The 21654-nt window shown below is 38.2% G+C and overlaps 1 protein-coding gene across 1 annotated transcript in view; it reads left to right on the top strand.

Annotated features, from left to right (window-relative positions):
* The window catches only part of PEX7 (peroxisomal biogenesis factor 7), a 778079-nt gene that overhangs the window by 370353 nt on the left and 386072 nt on the right, over nt 1-21654 (top strand). The window contains exon 6 of the mRNA XM_053710885.1: nt 19265-19371. Coding sequence (XP_053566860.1) covers nt 19265-19371 — 107 coding nt within the window. The remainder of the gene's footprint in view (nt 1-19264; nt 19372-21654) is intronic.

The following is a 21654-nucleotide window of genomic DNA, read 5'->3' as shown; positions in this document are numbered from 1 at the left end:
TTCTAAAATCATGAGCACATTTCAGTATTTCTTTCTTAACACAGTTTATTCTAAGGAGAGATAATACACATAACTCAGCTACCTGGGATCATAAACATAAACCAGATTTGTGAGTTTGTTTATGTTTTGTAAGGTCATTATTAGGGCTGCAACTGACGATTATTTTCATAATCGAATAATCGGTCGATTATTTTTTCGATTAATCGACTAATCGGTAAAAATATATATATTTTTTTCCTATATTTAAAATACAATCAACATACTGAATGTTACAAATATAAACTTCAGACTAAAACTTTACGTTAAAGGGACAGTCAAGTGCAAAAAAAACTTTCATGATTTAAATAGGGCATGGAATTTTAAACAACTTCCCAATTTACTTTTATCACCAATTTTGCTTTGTTCTCTTGGTATTCTTAGTTGAAAGCTAAACCTAGGAGGTTCATATGCTAATTTCTTAGACCTTGAAGACTGCTTCTAATCTGAATATATTTTGACCACTAGAGAGCATTAGTTCACGTGTTTCATATAGATAACATTGAGCTCATGCTCTCTAGTGACCTAGGAGTGAGCACTGATTGGCTAAACTGCATGTCTGTCAAAAGAACTGAAATAAGGGGGCAGTCAGCAGAATCTTAGTTACAAGATAATTACAGAGGTAAAACGTGTATTATTATAACTGTGTTGGTTCTTCAAAACTGGGGAATGGGTAATAAAGAAATTATCTTTCTTTTTAAACAACAAAACTTCTGGTGTTGAATGTCCCTTTAACACAACCTTTGTCCAATTTTTTAAGCAGCAGAATTAATTTTTATAATTAAGCAAAACCAAACCTCAAACTGTTTCAAAAGAGGTAGAACTAGAAAGAGGTAGACTATCACTGTTTATAACATTCTGTTCACTCTTTCAGAAACTTTGCATTGAAATGTAAAAATATCATCATTACCACGTGCTCCTGGCTGTGGATGGCTCTCTTTTTGCAAGCAATGTTGCCTGCAGCAGAGAAGAGGTGCTCAGATGGTGTTGAGGTGCCTGAGATGCATAAGTAGGGTTTTTGCCAATTTCACCAAGGTGGGATATTTATCTTTGTAAGCTCCACCAATGCAAGGGGCCTCTTAACAAAGTAAGCCTGGACTTCATTCTAACATAAAACATGAGCTTGAATATCTATATGCAATGGTAAATAACCAGCTATAAGGTTAGGGGGAAAATATCTGCTCTTAAAATAATAGATTTATACTTAAAGAAGTTGAATTTGGTACATATTACAATTAAGCCTTACACATTTATCTATACAGTACATATAATCAATAGCAAGCAATCCGCTAATTGTTCAAACAGATAATAGTGCACATCAATTCAAATAATTCCCATTAATCTAGAGCTCAGTATAAATGACAAGATCAGCACTATGTCATGCAAAGCATAGTCCCAAATCACCTGATTTAATATAAACCATCCAAATGATGACTCCTATTTTATTTCTGGGTTGCTCATAAGCCGAGAGTAGATGTAAACTTATAATGTCCTGAAAAAGTGAAAAGCAAGCATCTATAGACGTCCTTTAGGTTAAGTGCATAACCATAACACACAAAACCATGTGCAGGAGCTCATTGGAGTGAAGCAGCTGGTGCCATGCATAGACCAACTAATTGCAAACCAACTAATCGATTTTGAGATTCGTTAACAACTATTTTCATAATCGATTATTATCGATTAGTTGTTGCATCTCTAGTCATTATGACGAGAGATTTATTTAATTAGATGATACCTCAGTATGCCTAAAAATGATGTATTGATAACCCTACGCTTGTCATTGTTGTTACTTTCATACATGGTGCACACATGCTTGTACTTTGTGGGTTCGATTTGTGAAAGTGTCTACATGTTATATTTATTTTTGACCACATTTTAATTAAAGTAAAGTAAAAAAATTAAACGTTTATGATTCAGATAAAGCATGCAGTTTTATACGAATTTCCAGTTGACTTATTTGATCTAATTTGCTTTGTTCTCTTGGGACCCTTTGTTCAAATGCATAACTAGGTAGGCTCAGGAGCAGCTAGCTGCCTCTTATCATCGATTCATCTGATTTGTTCAGATTGCGCCTAGTAGCAAAGGATACCAAGAGAATGAAGCAAATGAGTAGAAGTAAATTGGAAAATCATGAAAGAAAAATTTTGGGTTCTATGTCCCTTTAAAGAAAATGTGTGCATGACTAAACACATCATACGCATGAATAAATAAATCATGGCCTTGTTTTGCTAATTCGTGCATAGTATGTGAAAAAAAATGCATTGCCACTCATTGGGATCCTTAATTGTTGTTGTTATTATTTTTATATTTGTATTTTTTATTATTATTTTTAGAGAAATTTAGAGATTAATATGGTTATTTTAGTGTGTTTTGCTTAATTCTCAGTTTCAGCTTCAGTGCAGAATCTTAAAAGGAACTTTTCTTCATCTAAAAATTTTTCCAGCGCTGTGCCCACTTGTTTCCAAATATATCCTCACTTAAGATTTTTTTTTTACTTTACACTATGTATTTTCTGTAGAAGTTCATGAACCATAAGATTTCAAATGAAAGTTACAATTAGTGTATACATTAGACCTGTCATTCTGTGTTTGGACACATTAATCTGTCACAGCCCTAGGGTAACTGTGTCACATAATCAGCGATGAGGGTGAAGAATTGGTAATGATCTTTCTTTCATTATATGCTATCTTAAAGTGATCGTAAACCACAGGTATACATGAAGTGTAAAATCCAAAAGGTTATGTAATTGCAAGCTACATTGCTTTTACATTTGTGATGCTAACTTCTTACATATATGTAATAATTTACATTTTTTTTTTTACTGCTTGTAGCGCTTTACTCCACACCCCTTAAACAGCTCTTCTCAACAGCATTGAAATGCAGAGCAGTCCCACCTGCTTTACATGTCATACTAGATGCACTCTCCCAAGTCAAAGTAAAAATTGTGCATGCGCTAAACAATGACTCGTAATAACCGATCTGATTTACTGTTTACTTGGATATCATCGGGGTGTCCCACTTTGATTAAACATGCATGCACTAGGGTTGCCATGCACGCGTACAGTGAGACTAGCAGAAGGAAAAAAATTCTACTTGCATCGACTTTGCGCATGCATGTTTCAACCACCCATTGAGTCCAACGACAATGCTGTGGATGGATGCCACACTGTACAGATCTGAAAAAAATGCATTAGGATGGGTGACTGGCAACTAAAGAGGCAAGCTATAATCTTTTGGGTATATAAACCAAAAAGTTTACATTTGTTAAGGACCTTGTAATGGAATACACTATATTTAAACACAATATTGTAAAGGGACACTAAAGACTCATGCACCTCCCTCTAATCATGGGTGCTACCATTTTGGAACCTAGGTTACACTGCAGGTATATGAAGAAGAGCTGCTACACATGTGCAAACTCATCAGCACTGGAATGTAGTGACAGCTAGATTTCTACATGGTGGCTTCAATGACTATAAGGAAGTGGGTATAAAACTCAATAATATGCTTATAAAATCTATTTCTCTTGTTAAGTGTATCCAGTCCACGGATCATCCATTACTTGTGGGATATTCTCCTTCCCAACAGGAAGTTGCAAGAGGATCACCCACATCAGAGCTGCTAAATAGCTCCTCCCCTCACTGCCATACCCAGTCATTCTCTTGCAACTCTCAACAAAGATGGAGGTAGTAAGAGGAGAGTGGTGTATTATAGTTAGTTTTTTTCTTCAATCAAAAGTTTGTTATTTTTAAATGGTACCGGAGTGTACTATTTTCTCTCAGGCAGCATTAGAAGAAGAATCTGCCTGCGTTTTCTATGATCTTAGCAGAACTAAGATCCACTGCCGTTCTCACATATTCTGAGGAGTGAGGTAACTTCAGAGGGGGAATGGCGTGCAGGTTAAGGTATGTGCAGTTAACATATTTCTAGGGATTGAATTTGCTAGAAAATGCTGCTGATATCGGATTAATGCAAGTTAAGCCTAAATACAGTGATTTAATAGCGACTGGTATCAGGCTTATTACCAGAGATACATACTCTTATAAAAGTGCAATATAAAACGTTTGCTGGCATGTTTAATCGTTTTTATATATGCTTGGTGATAAAACTTATTGGGGCCTAGTTTTTATCCACATGGCTGGCTTGATTTTTGCCTAGAAACAGTTTCCTGAGGCTTTCCACTGTTGTAATATGAGTGGGAGGGGCCTATTTTAGCGCTTTTCTGCGCAGCTAAAATTACAGACAGAGACACTCAGCTTCCCTCTGCATGATACAGGACATCTCTAAAGGGCTCAAAAGGCTTCAAAAGTCGTGTTTGAGGAGGGTAACAACCACAGTAGACCTGTGGCGGCAGTTGTGACTAGTTTTAAAAATGTTTTTTTCATTTGTTACTCCGTTTTTGGTATTAAGGGGTTAATCATCCATTTGCAAGTGGGTGCAATGCTCTGCTAACTTGTTATATACACTGTAAAAATTTCATTAGTGTAACTGCCTTTTCTTTCATGTAATTAGCAAGAGTCCATGAGCTAGTGACGTATGGGATATACATTCCTACCAGGAGTGGCAAAGTTTCCCAAACCTCAAAATGCCTATAAATACACCCCTCACCACACCCACAAATCAGTTTTACAAACTTTGCCTCCCGTGGAGGTGGTGAAGTAAGTTTGTGCTAGATTCTACGTTGATATGCGCTTCGCAGCAGGCTGGAGCCCGGTTTTCCTCTCAGTGTGCAGTGAATGTCAGAGGGATGTGAAGAGAGTATTGCCTATTTGAATTCAATGGTCTCCTTCTACGGGATCTATTTCATAGGTTCTCTGTTATCGGTCGTAGAGATTCATCTCTTACCTCCCTTTTCAGATCGACGATATACTCTTATATACCATTACCTCTACTGATTCTCGTTTCAGTACTGGTTTGGCTTTCTACTACATGTAGATGAGTGTCCTGGGGTAAGTAAGTCTTATTTTTTGTGACACTCTAAGCTATGGTTGGGCACTTTTATATAAAGTTCTAAATATATTTGTTTAAACATTTATTTGCCTTGATTCATGATGATCAATTATTTCAGACAGTCGGTTTCATTATTTGGGATAATGCATATGAATAAATCATTTTTTCTTACCTTAAAATTGACTTTTTTCCCTGTGGGCTGTTAGGCTCGCTGGGGCTGAAAATGCTTCATTTTATTGCGTCATTCTTGGCGCAGACTTTTTTGGCGCAAAAAATTTCTTTGTCATTTCCGGCGTCATACTTGTCGCCGGAAGTTGTTCGTGTTTGCGTCATTTTTTTGACGTTTTGCGCCAAAAATCTCAGTGTCACCGGATGTGGCGTCATTCTTGGCGCCAAAAGCATTTAGGCGCCAATAATGTGGGCGTCTTTTTTGGCGCTAAAAAATGTGGGCGTCATTATTGTCTCCACCTTTTTTTCACATTATTTAAATCTCATTCTTCATTTGCTTCTGGTTGCTAGAGGCTTGTTCATTGGCATTTTTTTCCCATTCCTGAAACTGTCTTTTAAGGAATTTCATAGATTTTGCTTTATATGTTGTTTTTTCTCTTACATATTGCAAGATGTCTCAGATTGACCCTGGATCAGAAGCTACTTCTGGAAAAACGCTGCCTGATGCTGGTTCTGCCAAAGTTAAGTGTATTTGCTGTAAACTTGTGGTAACTGTTCCTCCGGCTGTAGTTTGTGATGAATGTCATGATAAGCTTGCTAATGCAGATAGTATTTCCATTAGTAATATTCCATTACCTGTTGCTGTTCCATCAACATCTAATACTCAGGATGTTCCTGTTAATATAAGAGATTTTGTTTCTAAATCTATTAGGAAGGCTATGTCTGTTATTCCTCCTTCCAGTAAATGTAAAAGGCCTTTTAAAACTTCACATTTTTCAGATGAATTTTTAAATGAACATCATCATTCTGATTTGTCTGTTTCTGATGATGATTTTTCTGGTTCAGAGGATTCTGTCTCAGATATTGACACTGATAAATCTTCATATTTATTTAAAATGGAATTTATTCGTTCTTTACTTAAAGAAGTTTTAATCGCATTAGAGATGGAGGAATCTAATCCTCTTGATACTAAATCTACTAAGCGTTTAAATTCGTTTTTTAAACCCCCTATAGTTATTCCGGAATGCCACTCTAAATACTGACAGGAAGTGCAGCACATCATAAGATAGGGATGATCAGAATTATAAGTAGGGAGCTCAACATATAGTAAATATAATAACAGAGAAACCTGTATATGCACATATATATGTGAACGTGCTGTTTGACCTGCAACGACATTTATATAGTTTTCAGGGTGTCATACTTAGAACTAATAGGCATCAGGTAAGTGGATCAATCCACCAAGGTGTGATCACATAGGAAAAAGTAAATTCTTTGATCCTGGCTTGCCATGAGGTCCCCTGTCAGTATACAAGTTAAAAATGTGGAAGGCTCAGACATCTCGGCCGCAGATGTCCAAGCTCCCGGTGGCATTTAAACTAGTAGGGAACATCATAGCAGAGATCCCCTTAAGAGAGTATACATAGCAGGCTAACACATGTAGAGGGAGGGAAAAAGGACATTGGTTGGTAATTTAGTTGAGCCATAAATAGTACCGTAGTACACATCCCATTCAGCACAGAAAAAACAACCCTCAAGGGGAGCATTTATAACTACTTAACATAATAAACTTGTCCAGTTGGAAACAAGGTATAATAAACATCATATCTTTCACTCAAAATCCATATAGACTATATATATATTTTTGTAAGCACAAACCCACACTGCTAACGCCCAAAAGTTCAGTAGCACCCTGAAATTGCTATCCCCATAATATATTGCCATAGTTAGCAGTAAATAGCATATTACATTCACTTTATGTAAATTTAACAAAAACCCTAAGGGCAGTAGGCTATGGCAGAATACTGACATAATGCTGATAATCAGAGACTCAAATGCTGGCTTGCAAAAATGAGGTACATAGGTAAGGTTAAGCTATGGACATGACACACTCTGGGAAAACTAATCAATATTTTGTGGTAGGTGACATGTTTAGAAGCCTACACATTTGGATTAAAATAACGGGTGAACATATGCATTTCTATATTGCAACCAGTGGAGATTAAACACAGTCCGATAAAATACAAACATGTCTGTCCCAGAATATTTTACCGCTGCAGGGGTCCAGCTGGGAGTATATGTGCTAGCCGATACCGGCCCTATGAGAAGTTGGTGGATTTCCCTGTAGCGTTAGTGTCTGAGCCGAAATTACCCCACAGTCAAACAGCACCAAAAAGAGAGTCAGCTTAAGAAGTAGAAAAACGGACATTGTATGGGCCAAATAGAGCGGCATGTATTGAAGGGGGATTTGCACCCCTACTGACTTTGTATCTATTGTTGCGCTGCGCAGTTTCAGGGACCCGCCGTTATGTCCGTGAGTCAAATCTGGAGTGAGAGCTGTGGGTGGGTTTGTACTGGTGTGAGGGAGGGTGTCCGCAGCTACGGTAGTACTTACAGCTGCCGGAAAATCAAGATGGCCTGGTTCTTTTGATGTGTCGCCCGTCTGTTCCACCATTGTTGTGTTGCAGTCAGGGGGAAAGCGCCGGGGCCCCGCAGCGCCACTCCCATCTCGTTCACTTATGATTGACTCAGCAAGGTCGGGCTGCTGAGGCCGACAGCCGCCATTTCTTTGAGGAGCAGCATACAGCTTGTCAGCCAGACTAGCGTGGTGGCTTTCGAGTAGGTATCTTATCTCCTCCAAAAAGTGAGATGGAATCATCATAGTGCAGGATAGGTCGGAACCCTTGAGAGATAGAAGGTTTACAGCTGCCTGTGAGTGGGGTAGATGGCTAGAGGTCTGCAAGATGGCGGCTCTCTCCCTCAACTCTGTAGTGTATAGCAGTGATGGAAGGCTGGTGCAGTCTCTCCGGACCCCAAAAAGTTCATAGGAATACGCTTTCAGTTCTTAGGTCTATCCACCTAGGTTCAGGGTTGAAAAAGATCACAATAAAGTGTAGAAAGACCTCTAAATTAAGATCCTGGGCCCGGGAGCTGCACCAGAACACGTCCTATCAGCTCTGCAGTTGGCTCCGCCCCCCGCAATATCAGAGGCAAAACTGACTGCAACTAAAGATTTTCGTCAAACATCTTCATTGTTTGTTGTCTATTCTGGAAAGCAGAGAGGTCAAAAGGCTACGGCAACCTCTCTTTCTTTTTGGCTGAAAACATCATCCGTTTGGCTCATGAGACTGCTGGCCAGAAGCCTCCTGAAAGAATTACTGCTCACTCTACTAGAGCAGTGGCTTCCACACGGGCTTTTAAAAATGAGGCTTCTGTTGAACAGATTTGTAAGGCATACTTTTGCTTCTTCGGAGGCTATTTTTGGGAGAAAGGTTCTACAAGCAGTGGTGCCTTCCGTTTAGGTACCTGTCTTGTCCCTCCCTTCATCCATGTCCTAAAGCTTTGGTATTGGTATCCAACAAGTATTGGATGAATCCGTGGACTCGATAAATCTTGCAAGAGAAAACAAAATTTATGCTTACCTGATAAATTTCTTTCTCTTGTGATGTATCGAGTCCACGGCCTGCCCTGTCTATTTAAGACAGGTAGTATATTTTATTAAAAAACTTCAGTCACTTCTGCACCCTATAGTTTCTCCTTTTTCTTCCTAACCTTCGGTCGAATGACTGGGGGGTGGAGTTAGGGGAGGCGCTATATAGACAGCTCTGCTGTGGGTGCTCTCTTTGCCACTTCCTGTAGGGAAGGAGAATATCCCACAAGTATTGGATGAATCCGTGGACTCGATACATCGCAAGAGAAAGATATTTATCAGGTAAGCATAAATTTTGTTTTTAGCGATGTTTTTAAGGTGGAAGCGGCAGGCTTTAGCCAAGGACTGAATGTGAGGAGTGAAAGAAAGATCTGAGTCCAGTGTGACTCCAAGACATCGGGCATGTGAGGTTGGGGTAATGATGAAGTTATCAACAGTTATGAAGACATGGGGGGGGGGGGGTGGAGATTTTGGAAGAAGGGGGAAAATAAGGAGCTCAGTTTTGGAGAGATTTAGCTTGAGGTAGTGAGAGGACATCCAAGATGAAATATTAGAGAGACAGTTAGTGACACGGGTTAGCAAGGAAGGAGGTAGTTCTGGTGCAGAGAGGTAGATTTGGGTATCGTCGGCATACAAATGATAATGAAACCCATGGGACTTTATTAAGGAACCTAGTGAGGACGTGTAGATTGAGAATAGAAGGGGACCGAGGACAGAGCCTTACGGTACCCCAACAGAAAGAGGTAACAGGGCAGAGGATGCCCCAGAGAAGGCTACACTAAAGGTACAGTTAGACAGATAGGAAGAGAACCTAGAGAGAGCTGTGCCACAGATGCAGAAGGATTGGAGGGTATGGAGCAAAAGAGGGTGGTCGAAAGTATCAAAGACTGCAGACAGATCAAGGATAAGTAGAGAGAAGTGGCCTTTTGATTTTGCTGTAAGTAGGTCGTTGGTAACCTTAACAATTGCTGTCTCTGTTGAGTGAAGGGGGCAAAATCCAGACTGCAGTGGGTCAAGGAGAGAGTTTAGTGTAAGGAAATGGGATAGACATGCATATACTAGCTTTTCAAGAAGCTTTGAGGCAAGAGGTAGTAGGGAAATAGGGCAGTAGTTGGATGGGGAGGGTGGCTCGAGAGAAGGTTTTTTGAGGATAGGTGTGACTAATGCATGCTTAAGAGATGTGGGAACTATACCAGTGCTGAGGGAGAGTTTGAAGATGTGTGTGAGTATAGGGGTAAGGTGCAATATTGCTTATAAATAATCCTTAGTTGAGTTCTTGTGATGTCACAAGTAAATCAAATTAAACTGAGCGGTACTAAAATTATAAAAGTAAACCAGTACCAATAATTTTAAATTAGATTAAAAAAAAAAGTAAACTGAACTATTTATCAATTAGAGATTGATAACAAATGTATATTTGCTCAAGGTTTGTGAATGGATAGGAACTGGAATGTTGCCATTATGCTATAATAATAATATATATATATATATATATATATATATATATATATATATATATATATATATATATATATATATATATATATATATATATACATACAGGGAGTGCAGAATTATTAGGCAAGTTGTATTTTTGAGGATTAATTTTATTATTGAACAACAACCATGTTCTCAATGAACCAAAAAAACTCATTAATATCAAAGCTGAATAGTTTTGGAAGTAGTTTTTAGTTTGTTTTTAGCTATAGCTATTTTAGGGGGGATATCTGTGTGTGCAGGTGACTATTACTGTGCATAATTATTAGGCAACTTAACAAAAAACAAATATATACCCATTTCAATTATTTATTTTTACCAGTGAAAACAATATAACATCTCAACATTCATAAATATACATTTCTGACATTCAAAAACAAAACAAAAACAAATCAGTGACCAATGTAGCCACCTTTCTTTGCAAGGACACTCAAAAGCCTGCCATCCATGGATTCTGTCAGTGTTTTGATCTGTTCACCATCAACATTGCGTGCAGCAGCAACCACAGCCTCCCAGACACTGTTCAGAGAGGTGTACTGTTTTCCCTCCTTGTAAATCTCACATTTGATGATGGACCACAGGTTCTCAATGGGGTTCAGATCAGGTGAACAAGGAGGCCATGTCATTAGATTTTCTTCTTTTATACCCTTTCTTGCCAGCCACGCTGTGGAGTACTTGGACGCGTGTGATGGAGCATTGTCCTGCATGAAAATCATGTTTTTCTTGAAGGATGCAGACTTCTTCCTGTACCACTGCTTGAAGAAGGTGTCTTCCAGAAACTGGCAGTAGGACTGGGAGTTGAGCTTGACTCCATCCTCAACCCGAAAAGGCCCCACAAGCTCATCTTTGATGATACCAGCCCAAACCAGTACTCCACCTCCACCTTGCTGGCGTCTGAGTCGGACTGGAGCTCTCTGCCCTTTACCAATCCAGCCACGGGCCCATCCATCTGGCCCATCAAGACTCACTCTCATTTCATCAGTCCATAAAACCTTAGAAAAATCAGTCTTGAGATATTTCTTGGCCCAGTCTTGACGTTTCAGCTTGTGTGTCTTGTTCAGTGGTGGTCGTCTTTCAGCCTTTCTTACCTTGGCCATGTCTCTGAGTATTGCACACCTTGTGCTTTTGGGCACTCCAGTGATGTTGCAGCTCTAAAATATGGCCAAACTGGTGGCAAGTGGCATCTTGGCAGCTGCACGCTTGACTTTTCTCAGTTCATGGGCAGTTATTTTGCGCCTTGGTTTTTCCACACGCTTCTTGCGACCCTGTTGACTATTTTGAATGAAACGCTTGATTGTTCGATGATCACGCTTCAGAAGCTTTGCAATTTTAAGAGTGCTGCATCCCTCTGCAAGATATCTCACTATTTTTGACTTTTCTGAGCCTGTCAAGTCCTTCTTTTGACCCATTTTGCCAAAGGAAAGGAAGTTGCCTAATAATTATGCACACCTGATATAGGGTGTTGATGTCATTAGACCACACCCCTTATCATTACAGAGATGCACATCACCTAATATGCTTAATTGGTAGTAGGCTTTCAAGCCTATACAGCTTGGAGTAAGACAACATGCATAAAGAGGATGATGTGGTCAAAATACTCATTTACCTAATAATTCTGCACTCCCTGTATATATATATATATATATATATATATATATATATATATATATATATATATAATTTTATTTCCTCTTAAAAAGGGTTAATTAAATCTGTTTAAATTTATGCTAATACCATCTACAAATGCATGTACATAACAATGGCTGATAGAGGTAAATCCTAAACCATAAACCTCAGTGGAGGACACAGACAAATCTGAAAATAAAAATGAAAGAAAACAATAGGTTTATTCAGCATACATAGGAACATACATTACAATTGTTACACATATCAATATATTCCTGTTTAGATAAACATTATTAAATAAATGCGTTAATAAATAAACAGCAACAGTAGATAACATCCTTTCTTGTCTATCACAATAAAGAAGGATATTTTTTTTTTTTTAAAAAGACAATATTATAAACGTATATTGAGCTGTTAAATCTCTGACTTTTTTTTTTTTTTAATACTGGTGTGTAGATTCAACAGCATCTAATGTAAACCAAACGGATCGGCCTTATGAAGCATTTTATGCTTTTTAGACTATAGGTGATCATAGCTGCTTTTTTCTGTATTAAAAGTCAATATTGCACCTTTATTTTGATAGTTCATACAAAACAATTCAATTTACTTCTGTAGTCAAATTTAATTCTACCTCTTGGTGTCTTGGTAATGTAGCTCCTCTCAATGACAGAATAAACATTGTTTAAGCACAAACATAATGCTCACGATGTATGCGCTCTCCTGGGTTTACCTCAGATTACTGTTGTGAAAAATAGCTAATTTTCTACAAATGGTACAATCAGAAATTTGATAATAATGTAAATTTGAAAGGTTTTCTTATGTTGTACAGGCTCTCTGAATCATGTTTAGATGTCCTTATGTCCCTTTAAATAAAATGTCCATTTTCTACCTTACCTTTTTCAACATATGTTGTATATAATGTTTATTTTATAAACAGAGATTTTAAAGGAAATTCTGATGCGAAAATTATCTTATTCATTAGAATTTTAATTCCTTAGCAGGAAGCCAGTGGTCATGCGCTAAATGCATCTAGAGGTCAAGTGGCGCGGGAACGCATGGTTATGGAGTTCGTGCACTATTTTTGCAGGAGGAACTAAGTTCCCTCTGGACAGAGAACAGAAATGCTTCAGTAAACACTACTGCTGCTGGTGGGAGGAACTGGGGCACAGTCTGGTTAGAGGGATAGTGAGATCCTCTAGTAATGAGCAGTAACACTTCCCACAATACACTAAATACAAGCCTGTCAGCAGTCCTGCTGTGTGATCACCCTGCACTGTGTGTAACACATGGTGCTTACATTTCCGTGTGACTTGATCAGGGGTTATTTAGTCCCCTCAGCAGAAATAGGACTATTGTACCTTAAGCGGGTGAGACTCTGTGACAGAGGAGGATTCTCAAGCCCAAAGGCAACCATTCAACCCTTCATTGCATTTAGTTTGCTTTCATTACCAAAGTGTATAGGTTATATACATATAAATACAGTGTGTGTGGGTGTATACAAAACAATATTAATTGTGAGCGGGGGTGCAAGTCTTGGTGAGTTTCTACACTTTTTTTTGTAGGACTTGACCCCTGAGTAAACCCATGAGCGTGTAGTCACCAATCAAAATCCAGTACCCAGTAATGCATTGCTGCTCTTTTGAAGACTTTAAACAGATAGTTATATTCAAGCAATAGTACAATTATAAAATGCTTTAACATATTAGAGCATATTTGTTGCACTTTTATGTCCCTTTAATTGAATAGATTAGTTACTGAATACATTAGATCTATCAGGCTTTAACCCTGTAACTGCTGAGCCATTTCCACCCCTGTTCTGAGCTGTTTTGATGTTTGATGTTTACACACATAATGGACTCCATTTATGAAACAGCGGATGCTGCTTTAGAGGCCCATATTTTCTGGCTCCCCTGAAACGGAAGTTAAGAAGCAGCGGTCATAAGACCACTGCTCCTTAACCTGTCCGGCACCTTTTAGGTGGCCGATTGAAATCATCCAAATCCGATCAGGATTATTGACAGCCCCGATTGGCCGCCAGTGAGCAGGGGCGGCATTGCACAAACATTTCACTAGAAATTCTTGTGCAATGATAAATGCCGACAGCGAATCATGTCCGCTCGACATTTAGTAAATCTACCCCTTAACCTTTACTTTAGGCCATTTTCAGTGAGAAACCAATACATATTATATATTGTTGTTTTTTTGTCCAAGCAGATTCACACTATGCCATTATTTAATGCATATATCATGGCATGTGAGATCTGTACAATAAAACGTAAAAAAAAAGTGCAAATATTTCTTAACATTTTAACAATAAGGTTGTAAACTGTAGTGTGCGTGTTTCTTTGTAAACTCTTAAAAAAATGGTTAACCTCATAAATGGGGGGGCTTTGGGTATAGTTCTATACCTTTGATGTGCACCTAGGTCAAATTAATGCACATTTATTCGAGCCAGGTGATCACTATTACTGTAGTGATCACTTGGCTATTAAACTCTATAGAGGGGCTTTTAGTATTTAAAATAAGGGGTCTTGGGAGGTCTCTAGGCCATTGTGATGGGCTGTTATATGTGCCTAGAGACCCCTTTATTAAAAAAGTGTGTTTTTTTAGGGCTTAAAGGGACATGAAACCCAATTTTTTCTTCCATGATTTGGAAAGAACATGCAGTTTTAAACAACTTTCTAATTTACTTCTATTATCTAATTTGTTTAATTCTCTTAATATTCTTTGCTGAAAAGCATATTTAGATCGGCTCAGTAGCTGTTGATTGGTGGCTGCACATAGATGCTTCGTGTGATTGGCTCACCCGTGTGCATTGCTATTTCTTAAACAAAGAATATGTAAAGAATGAAGAAAATTAGATAATAGAAGTAAATTAGAATCTTGTTTAAAATTGTATTTTCTATCTGAATCATGAAAGACATTTTTGGGGTTTAATGTCCCTTTAAGGGAGCTGAAATTGAGGGGTTGTAATTCTTACTCCCCCATCCATTACTCCCACAGCTCCCTTAAGCTCTTCTAACCACTTCCTGGTCTCCAGATTAATGATGTCGCCAGCACCGCAGGATACCCAAGGCGATGCAGAAACCTTGACGACCTCGTACGGGCCTTTAATTGCACGTGTGTCCAGGATCAGCTCCAAACCCCCCCTTCCCATCAGATGACAACACAGGGTTGTCATCCACAGCTAAGGCATTGAGCAGATAACAAACTATTTAATTTACTTCTATTATCAAATTTTCTTCCTTCTCTTGGTATCTTTTGCTGAAAAGCAGGGATGTAATCTCAGGAGCCTGCATCTCTGGAGCACTATATGGCAGCAGTTTTGCAAGAATGTTATCCATTTGCAAGAGCTCTAGATGGCAGCTTAATTTCCTGTCATATAGGGCTCCTAACACCAACCTAGGTGTCTTTTCAGATCGCAAGAGAACAAAGAAAAATTGATAATAGGAGTAAGTTAGAAAGTTGCTTAAAATCGCATGCTCTATCTGAATCATGAAAGTTTAATTTTGACTAAAAAAAAATCAATCAGATATATCAAGGGATAGTAGCACTAGATCACAGAGAGGGTCAGTGTGAGTGGCACTAGATCCCAGATAATATCAGAAAGAGGCGCCTCACCAACTCATAAATCAAATGTGTAAAAGCAATAAAAATGACTAAATATATATATACTGTATAAGAAAAGTATGTAACAAATCCACTTCAATATATATAAGAATAAAAATGCAGGTGCTATATAAAATTATTAAACAATAGATACAATGATAAAAACAAAAACAAGGTGGACTAGAAAATATATATAAAAAAGCACACATTCATAATGTACAAATAGAGTCTAAGGAGTACCAAATACTAGCGCCAGGGGTACCAAATGACTTCCAGAAGTCAAACAGGGGTCTCCAAATCTATAAAATGGCACCAGATACCAGGCAGCTCCTCTAGGACATCTGGCCAGACAGAAGAGAAGGTTCTATAATACAAAAAGTAGAGAGCGCCTTATGGTGCAGACCAGTGCGATATGCAACAATAACGAATTGCAGACTCAGACTAATCACATGTAGTGAAGCACTAGATGTGCACAACTAGCAAGCCGAATCCAAAGAGTCGTCCGGCAGACTCACTCACACAGCAGCAACAACGGTCCTCGACAACCAGTGCAGGAATCCAAAGGTCCTTTTCTAGTTGTGCCCATCTAGTGCTTCACTACATGTGATTCTACATGTGATTAGTCTGAATCTGCATATCGTTATCATTGCATATTGCACTGGTTTGCACCATGAGGCGCTCTCTACTTTTTGTATTAATTTTGACTAGACTATCCCTTTAAGCAGAAGATTTGACAATAGCTAGCTGTAAGCATTATATAAATAGATGGTTGCCAAAGGCATGTTGCTTCAAGACTATTAATTAGGTTTGTCTTAGAGAGAGGCTAATGTAGTCTTTAAACTTCAATGTTATTCATTAAAAGAAAAAGAATGCGGTAGGGGGAAGCCGTCCATATAATAAGAATTTCAGGAACTTATATTTAGGATAATTACACTATACTGCTAGATATAGTGAATACATTTTTCCTGTCTATTACACTGATGAAAATAATACAGGGTCTTGCTTGTATTGAAGCCCAACTGCCAAACATTATTTATGCAGCCTATATATGAAGAGGAGCAGCAAAATAACTTACTCAAGTGAGTCTCACTTGCTCAGCAGCCTATATATTAAGTGTTGCAGGTCTAACAAACCTTTAATAGGCACCAAGTTCAAAGGAGCTCCAAAAACTAGAAACTGGTAAGATATTGCAAGCTAGAGGAAGCTCATATCTACCATATGAAGGCTGCCAGCATATACATCAGACAAAAAAGTCATTATAATTAAACACCTAGCATTCACCATATGTAAGATGTAAATGGCAGTGGGACATTGCTGCCATGTAGATCAATCATTCATGAAAGAGATATCTTTATTTCAATGGGTTTAGCATCCATTAAAATACTCCCTTTTAAGGTGTAGAGTGCATGTGTCCTTATCCATAGCTGGTTCTGTAAAATGAGATGGAAATCCCCAGCTGATGTAATTGAAAAGAGAAGGTAAATCAGAAGGGCTTATTCGTAAGCATAAGCAGGTCTAGGTTTCCAGCTCCTCAGCCATCAGAACCAGGGGCGAAACTACAGGGAATGCAGAGGTTGCAATTGCGACTGGGCCCCCAAGTGTGGGGGCCCAGCTTAAAAAAAATAAAAAAAATTTTTTACTATAAAAAACGTTGACCTGACACTGCCTGCACTGATATAATGTGAGTGTGACATGATGCTTCACTAGTGTCTCTGACTACAGGGGTTAGTGTTTATGTTTTACCCATTGGTGTTTATGTATGTGTGTGTATATGTGTGTATATATATATGTGACTGTGTGTGTATGTGTGTATGTATGTATGTGACTGTGTGTGTATTTATGCATGTATGTGTGTGTATGTTTGTGGAACCAGCAAATTACAGACCTTGTTAAACAGTGTCACTATACAGTACCACTATATACAGTACGGGGGGCTGGACCATGTCACAGACTTCTGTGGTCACTTTATAAAGTACTGGGGTGGGTAGGGTCAGGCCAGCCATCTCACTGACAGATTACAGACTGTGTCACTGACTCACTATATACAGTACTGGTGGGTTAAACAGTGTCACTATATACAGTAATAGGGGGTCAGACCATCTCACAGACTGTGGGCACAGGGTACCTCCTTTTTCAGACATGTAATCTGATTCACATTTTTTTTTCCTGTGTTAAATGTAAAAAAAAGAAAAAGAAAAAAAGATATGTATCAAATTCACTTTTTTTGGGGGTGGGGGGCCCTTCTTAGATTCTTGCACCTGGGCCCTGTGGCTTCTAGTTACGCCTCTGATCAGAACTCTAGAATTAAACATATGAGGGCCCCTATTACTACTCAGCTCCTTTACATTCATGATAACTTGTCACTCTGTTGACCAGTTCCAAAGAAAGCTCACACTGTGCACCAGGGAGCTGTCCACCCTACCCTGCGCACCAGTTACTGATGACTGCACATCAGGCTTTCGCCAACTGCTATAATTGCGGGAATCATTATTTGTTGCAAGAGTCCACTGGTCGCTGACTGGCAGGGGGCTGCTCTATGTTCCTTTGAGTAAATCTCTTGTTATTTATGTTCATATTCTCATGAGTGTATCGCAGAGGGAGTCTCTTTGACTTGTTTAATTCATTGTTTTAGAGTATATTTCTTTGCCATTTTATATGTTTTCTTACTCTTAAAAGGATAGGAAAGTCAAAATTAAACTTGCATGATTCAGATAGAGCGTGCCATTTTAAGACACTTTTAAATTCACTTTTATTTTCAAATGCACTTTGTTCTCTTGGTATCCTTTGTTGACAGGATATGTATTTGTCCTACACTAGTGGAAGCTAGCTGGTGATTGGTGCCTGCACACCTTTGTCTCTTGCTATTGGCTGATAAGATGTGTTCAGCTAGCACTCAGTAGTGCATTACTGCTCTTTCAACAAAGGATATCAATGGAATTAAGCAAATTTGATAATAGAAGTTAATCGGAAAGTTGTTTAAAATTGTATGTTCTATCTGAATCGATTCACATTTTTTTGTCCTTTTAAATTATACTTTATGACAATTGATACTTTTCCTGACTTTTTGGTCAGGACTATACGTTTCTATAGGTGTCAGGGCATATTCTATAATGATAAATAAAAACATTTTTCTATTTATTGCAGTGAATAAAATATATTTGCAGTATACATCTTTGATTTTTTTAAACTCATGCTGTTTAAAATGACCACTGTCGTCAAATAATTTTGCAAATATTTGATGAGTTTTCCTTAAGTATTTTGCTTTTGATAGTGAAAATACATATGAAAAATTGCTGCTGCATAAATTAATTCTTTGCCTTATCTTAAACTGTAGGATTATTAGCACAAGATGTAGAAAAAATGTATATTATGAATATAAATGAGACACAAATAATTAAACTATATGCATGAAAATAGCTAAGTAAAATTGTTTTTCATTTTATTTGAACCTGGCAGGAAATAGTGTTGCATACCTGGGTATTAATGGCTCATTGGGGTAGATATAAATAATGAGGCAGGTTTATTCAACACACAAAAACAATTAATTTTAACACTACCGAACCTGCAAGCCTATGTTTTTAAAGATGTTAATTATACACACAGTTAAATAATCAGTCAGGGTCTGCAGAGAGCTGTAGTTTCTGTTTAACCCTTTTGTGGGGTAAAATACACGAGCGTTCAGGAAGGTAGTGGTAAAATTACATTAGAGCACGTCATTGTTGCTCTAAAATATCCCTTTAAAAACAACAGTAATACAATTTGGAAGAGGTGGACTAAAGAAACAAATATAATGTATTTATATGTATGTATAATGTATATTCTGTCATATGTATGTATAATTTATAGTATTGTTATTATATTGTAATTACAATAATTATTTTTTCAATGATGGCTTTGGAGAATGTTGTATAAGTTCTATTTGTCTGATCATGAAATTGTTTCTTTTAGGTGATCAGACTCTGAGGATTTGGGATGTGAAAACACCTGTTTCAAAGCTAGTGATTCCAGCCCATCAGACAGAAATATTAAGCTGTGATTGGTGCAAATACGATCAGGTAAATTACAGTTAGTGAAAGTCTCTCTTTATCGATGCCTATATGATTTTGGAACTGTTCTTTTCATAAACATTTGCCTTTAAATCACAAGGATAGAACTAATTTTTGAGAAAAGATAAATGCATATGATATCTATGAGCTACAAGGTTTAATGAAAGCACTAAAGGCTTATTGAACACTAAATAAATGAGACATGCTAGATAGAATGATGTATTCATATTAGCCGAAGGATAATATGCTGATGTATTTTTTATAATTATGTTAGTTGTTTACATATTGGAAAATATATGTGTAAATCCATCAGCAATGTTGTAACCTAGGTTTCCTTCTATATCCAGGCAAATTAGGAACAGTTATAAATGGTTCACTGGAATGTACAACCAATGACTTTGTAGAATATAGCAGTGTTAGGTCTGGAGTCCGCTCTTCCACGTTTAACAAGAATTGGGAAACTAAATCAAACCCTTTAACTAAAGAAAAGTTGTGACAGAGCTAGTGCGATAAAATAAATTAACTGAAATATAGTGAATTAAAAAATACATTTAATTTAAAATTGTGAATGTATAACAATACATTAAAAAAATAATAATCACATAGAACAAAATACAAATAATACTTGCACTGATAAACGCTTGTAAAAAGAAAAGTCTCTACATAGAGATACGCAAATTAAAAAACACAGAATCACCGGCCGGTGGATCCTCTACAAACACTACGCGTTTGAAGGAAACCTCTTCATCAGGTGGTATATAGATATAAGGCAGGACATGACAAATATGATTTGAAAATCTAGGAGCCAGCACAAAAATACATTTCCTTCTTAAGATAGGGAGAGTCAACGGCTTCATTCCTTACTATTGGGAAATACAACACCTGGCCACCAGGAGAAGGCAAAGACACCCCAGCCAAAGGCTTAAATACCCCTCCCACTTCCTCATTATTTGCCTTTCATCACATTAGGAGGTGGCAGAGAAGTGTCAGAAAATTCGGAGAGTCCTGAAAAAGGTTATCTGCCCTTCGAGATAGGACTGAAGTTTTAAGTAGTCATGTCAACCTCTCATTAAGAGTATTGATGAAAGTTAGAGTCTGGAGATGCAGGGAAAGTTTTTCTGAAAAACCATCCAGACTGTCGCTAACAGCTCCTAAACAATCAGTGTTGACGAGTTTCACTGCCTGCTTTCTTTTACTCAAGTCCATGTCAGGAGCGCTGCTATAAGACTGTCACACTTGAGAGGCTGTTCCACAGCATGGATCCTGGAGATAAGATTGTTTCAATTTTTAAACATAAAATGCTATAACAGGGTCACAGTGTGGCTCCTTTATACCTTGATAGGATCCTGGGTTTATTGAACAGTTGGGGTTAATTAATCAGTGTATTCATTATTTACTTGCTGCTTTGTGGGATGTTTTCCTGTGCTGATAGACTGCGTGTTTTTGGCTGGAACAAACAGGTTTAACTTTTAAGTTTCACTTTCGTTTTTGAAAGTGTTGCACAGCTCCTATTACTTGCTGTACTTGTAATAACAGGGGAAGTACTGTCTTGCACTCCATGTGACCGGGTGTGGTTCCTCCATTCCGGCTGAGACTTGAACCTGAGGAGAGCGTTTCCTCTGTTAACTGTCTGGGTCTAGGAGGTGGTGAGTGCCCCAGCCATTGGGAGTATAAAGGTGCAGTTTTCTATATTAATAAAAGTTTTTATTTGTGTCCTTCTGTGGGTATAACCTGAGCTATGGAGGACTCTGTCATGTTAGAAGGTACTCCTTCTGTACTAAATCATACCTGTTTATATTGTGAGGAGGCCATGGTTTTCCCGCCCACTCAATTATGTTCCACATGCCTTAACACCGTTATAAAGTCTAAGAAGGGAGACAAGCCTGGTAAGGCTCTTAGTTCCTCTGAGCCGTCTACCTCTCAGGACTCGGCGTCCCGTGAGATTACTACCCTTGCTACATTATCCACTCCACATGCAGTTCCCCGTAGCACATCTAATCCTCCATCCGGAGGGGGCCTTTTTCCTGTGGACTTTGCCGCACAGTTACAAACGGCGATGTCTGCGGCCCTCAGTGCATTACCTCGCTCTAGCAAACGCAAGAGAAAGGTTAAACATAGCTCTCCTGACCCGTAGTCATCTAAATATTTATCGGCTTTAGCTAATATGTCCCAGTTATCCGATGATGAGTTAAACTCTGTAGCTTCAGAGGGGAAATTTTCTGGGTTGGAGTCCTTAGCGCCTAAGCCTCCTGCTGCGGAGGAACTGTCCTTTTAGATTTAAAATTGAGCACT

This window comes from Bombina bombina, chromosome 4 (assembly GCF_027579735.1).
Source record: "Bombina bombina isolate aBomBom1 chromosome 4, aBomBom1.pri, whole genome shotgun sequence".
Lineage (NCBI taxonomy): Eukaryota > Metazoa > Chordata > Amphibia > Anura > Bombinatoridae > Bombina > Bombina bombina.
Note: the sequence above shows the minus strand (reverse complement) of the source record. Positions and strands in the feature narration are given on the sequence as shown.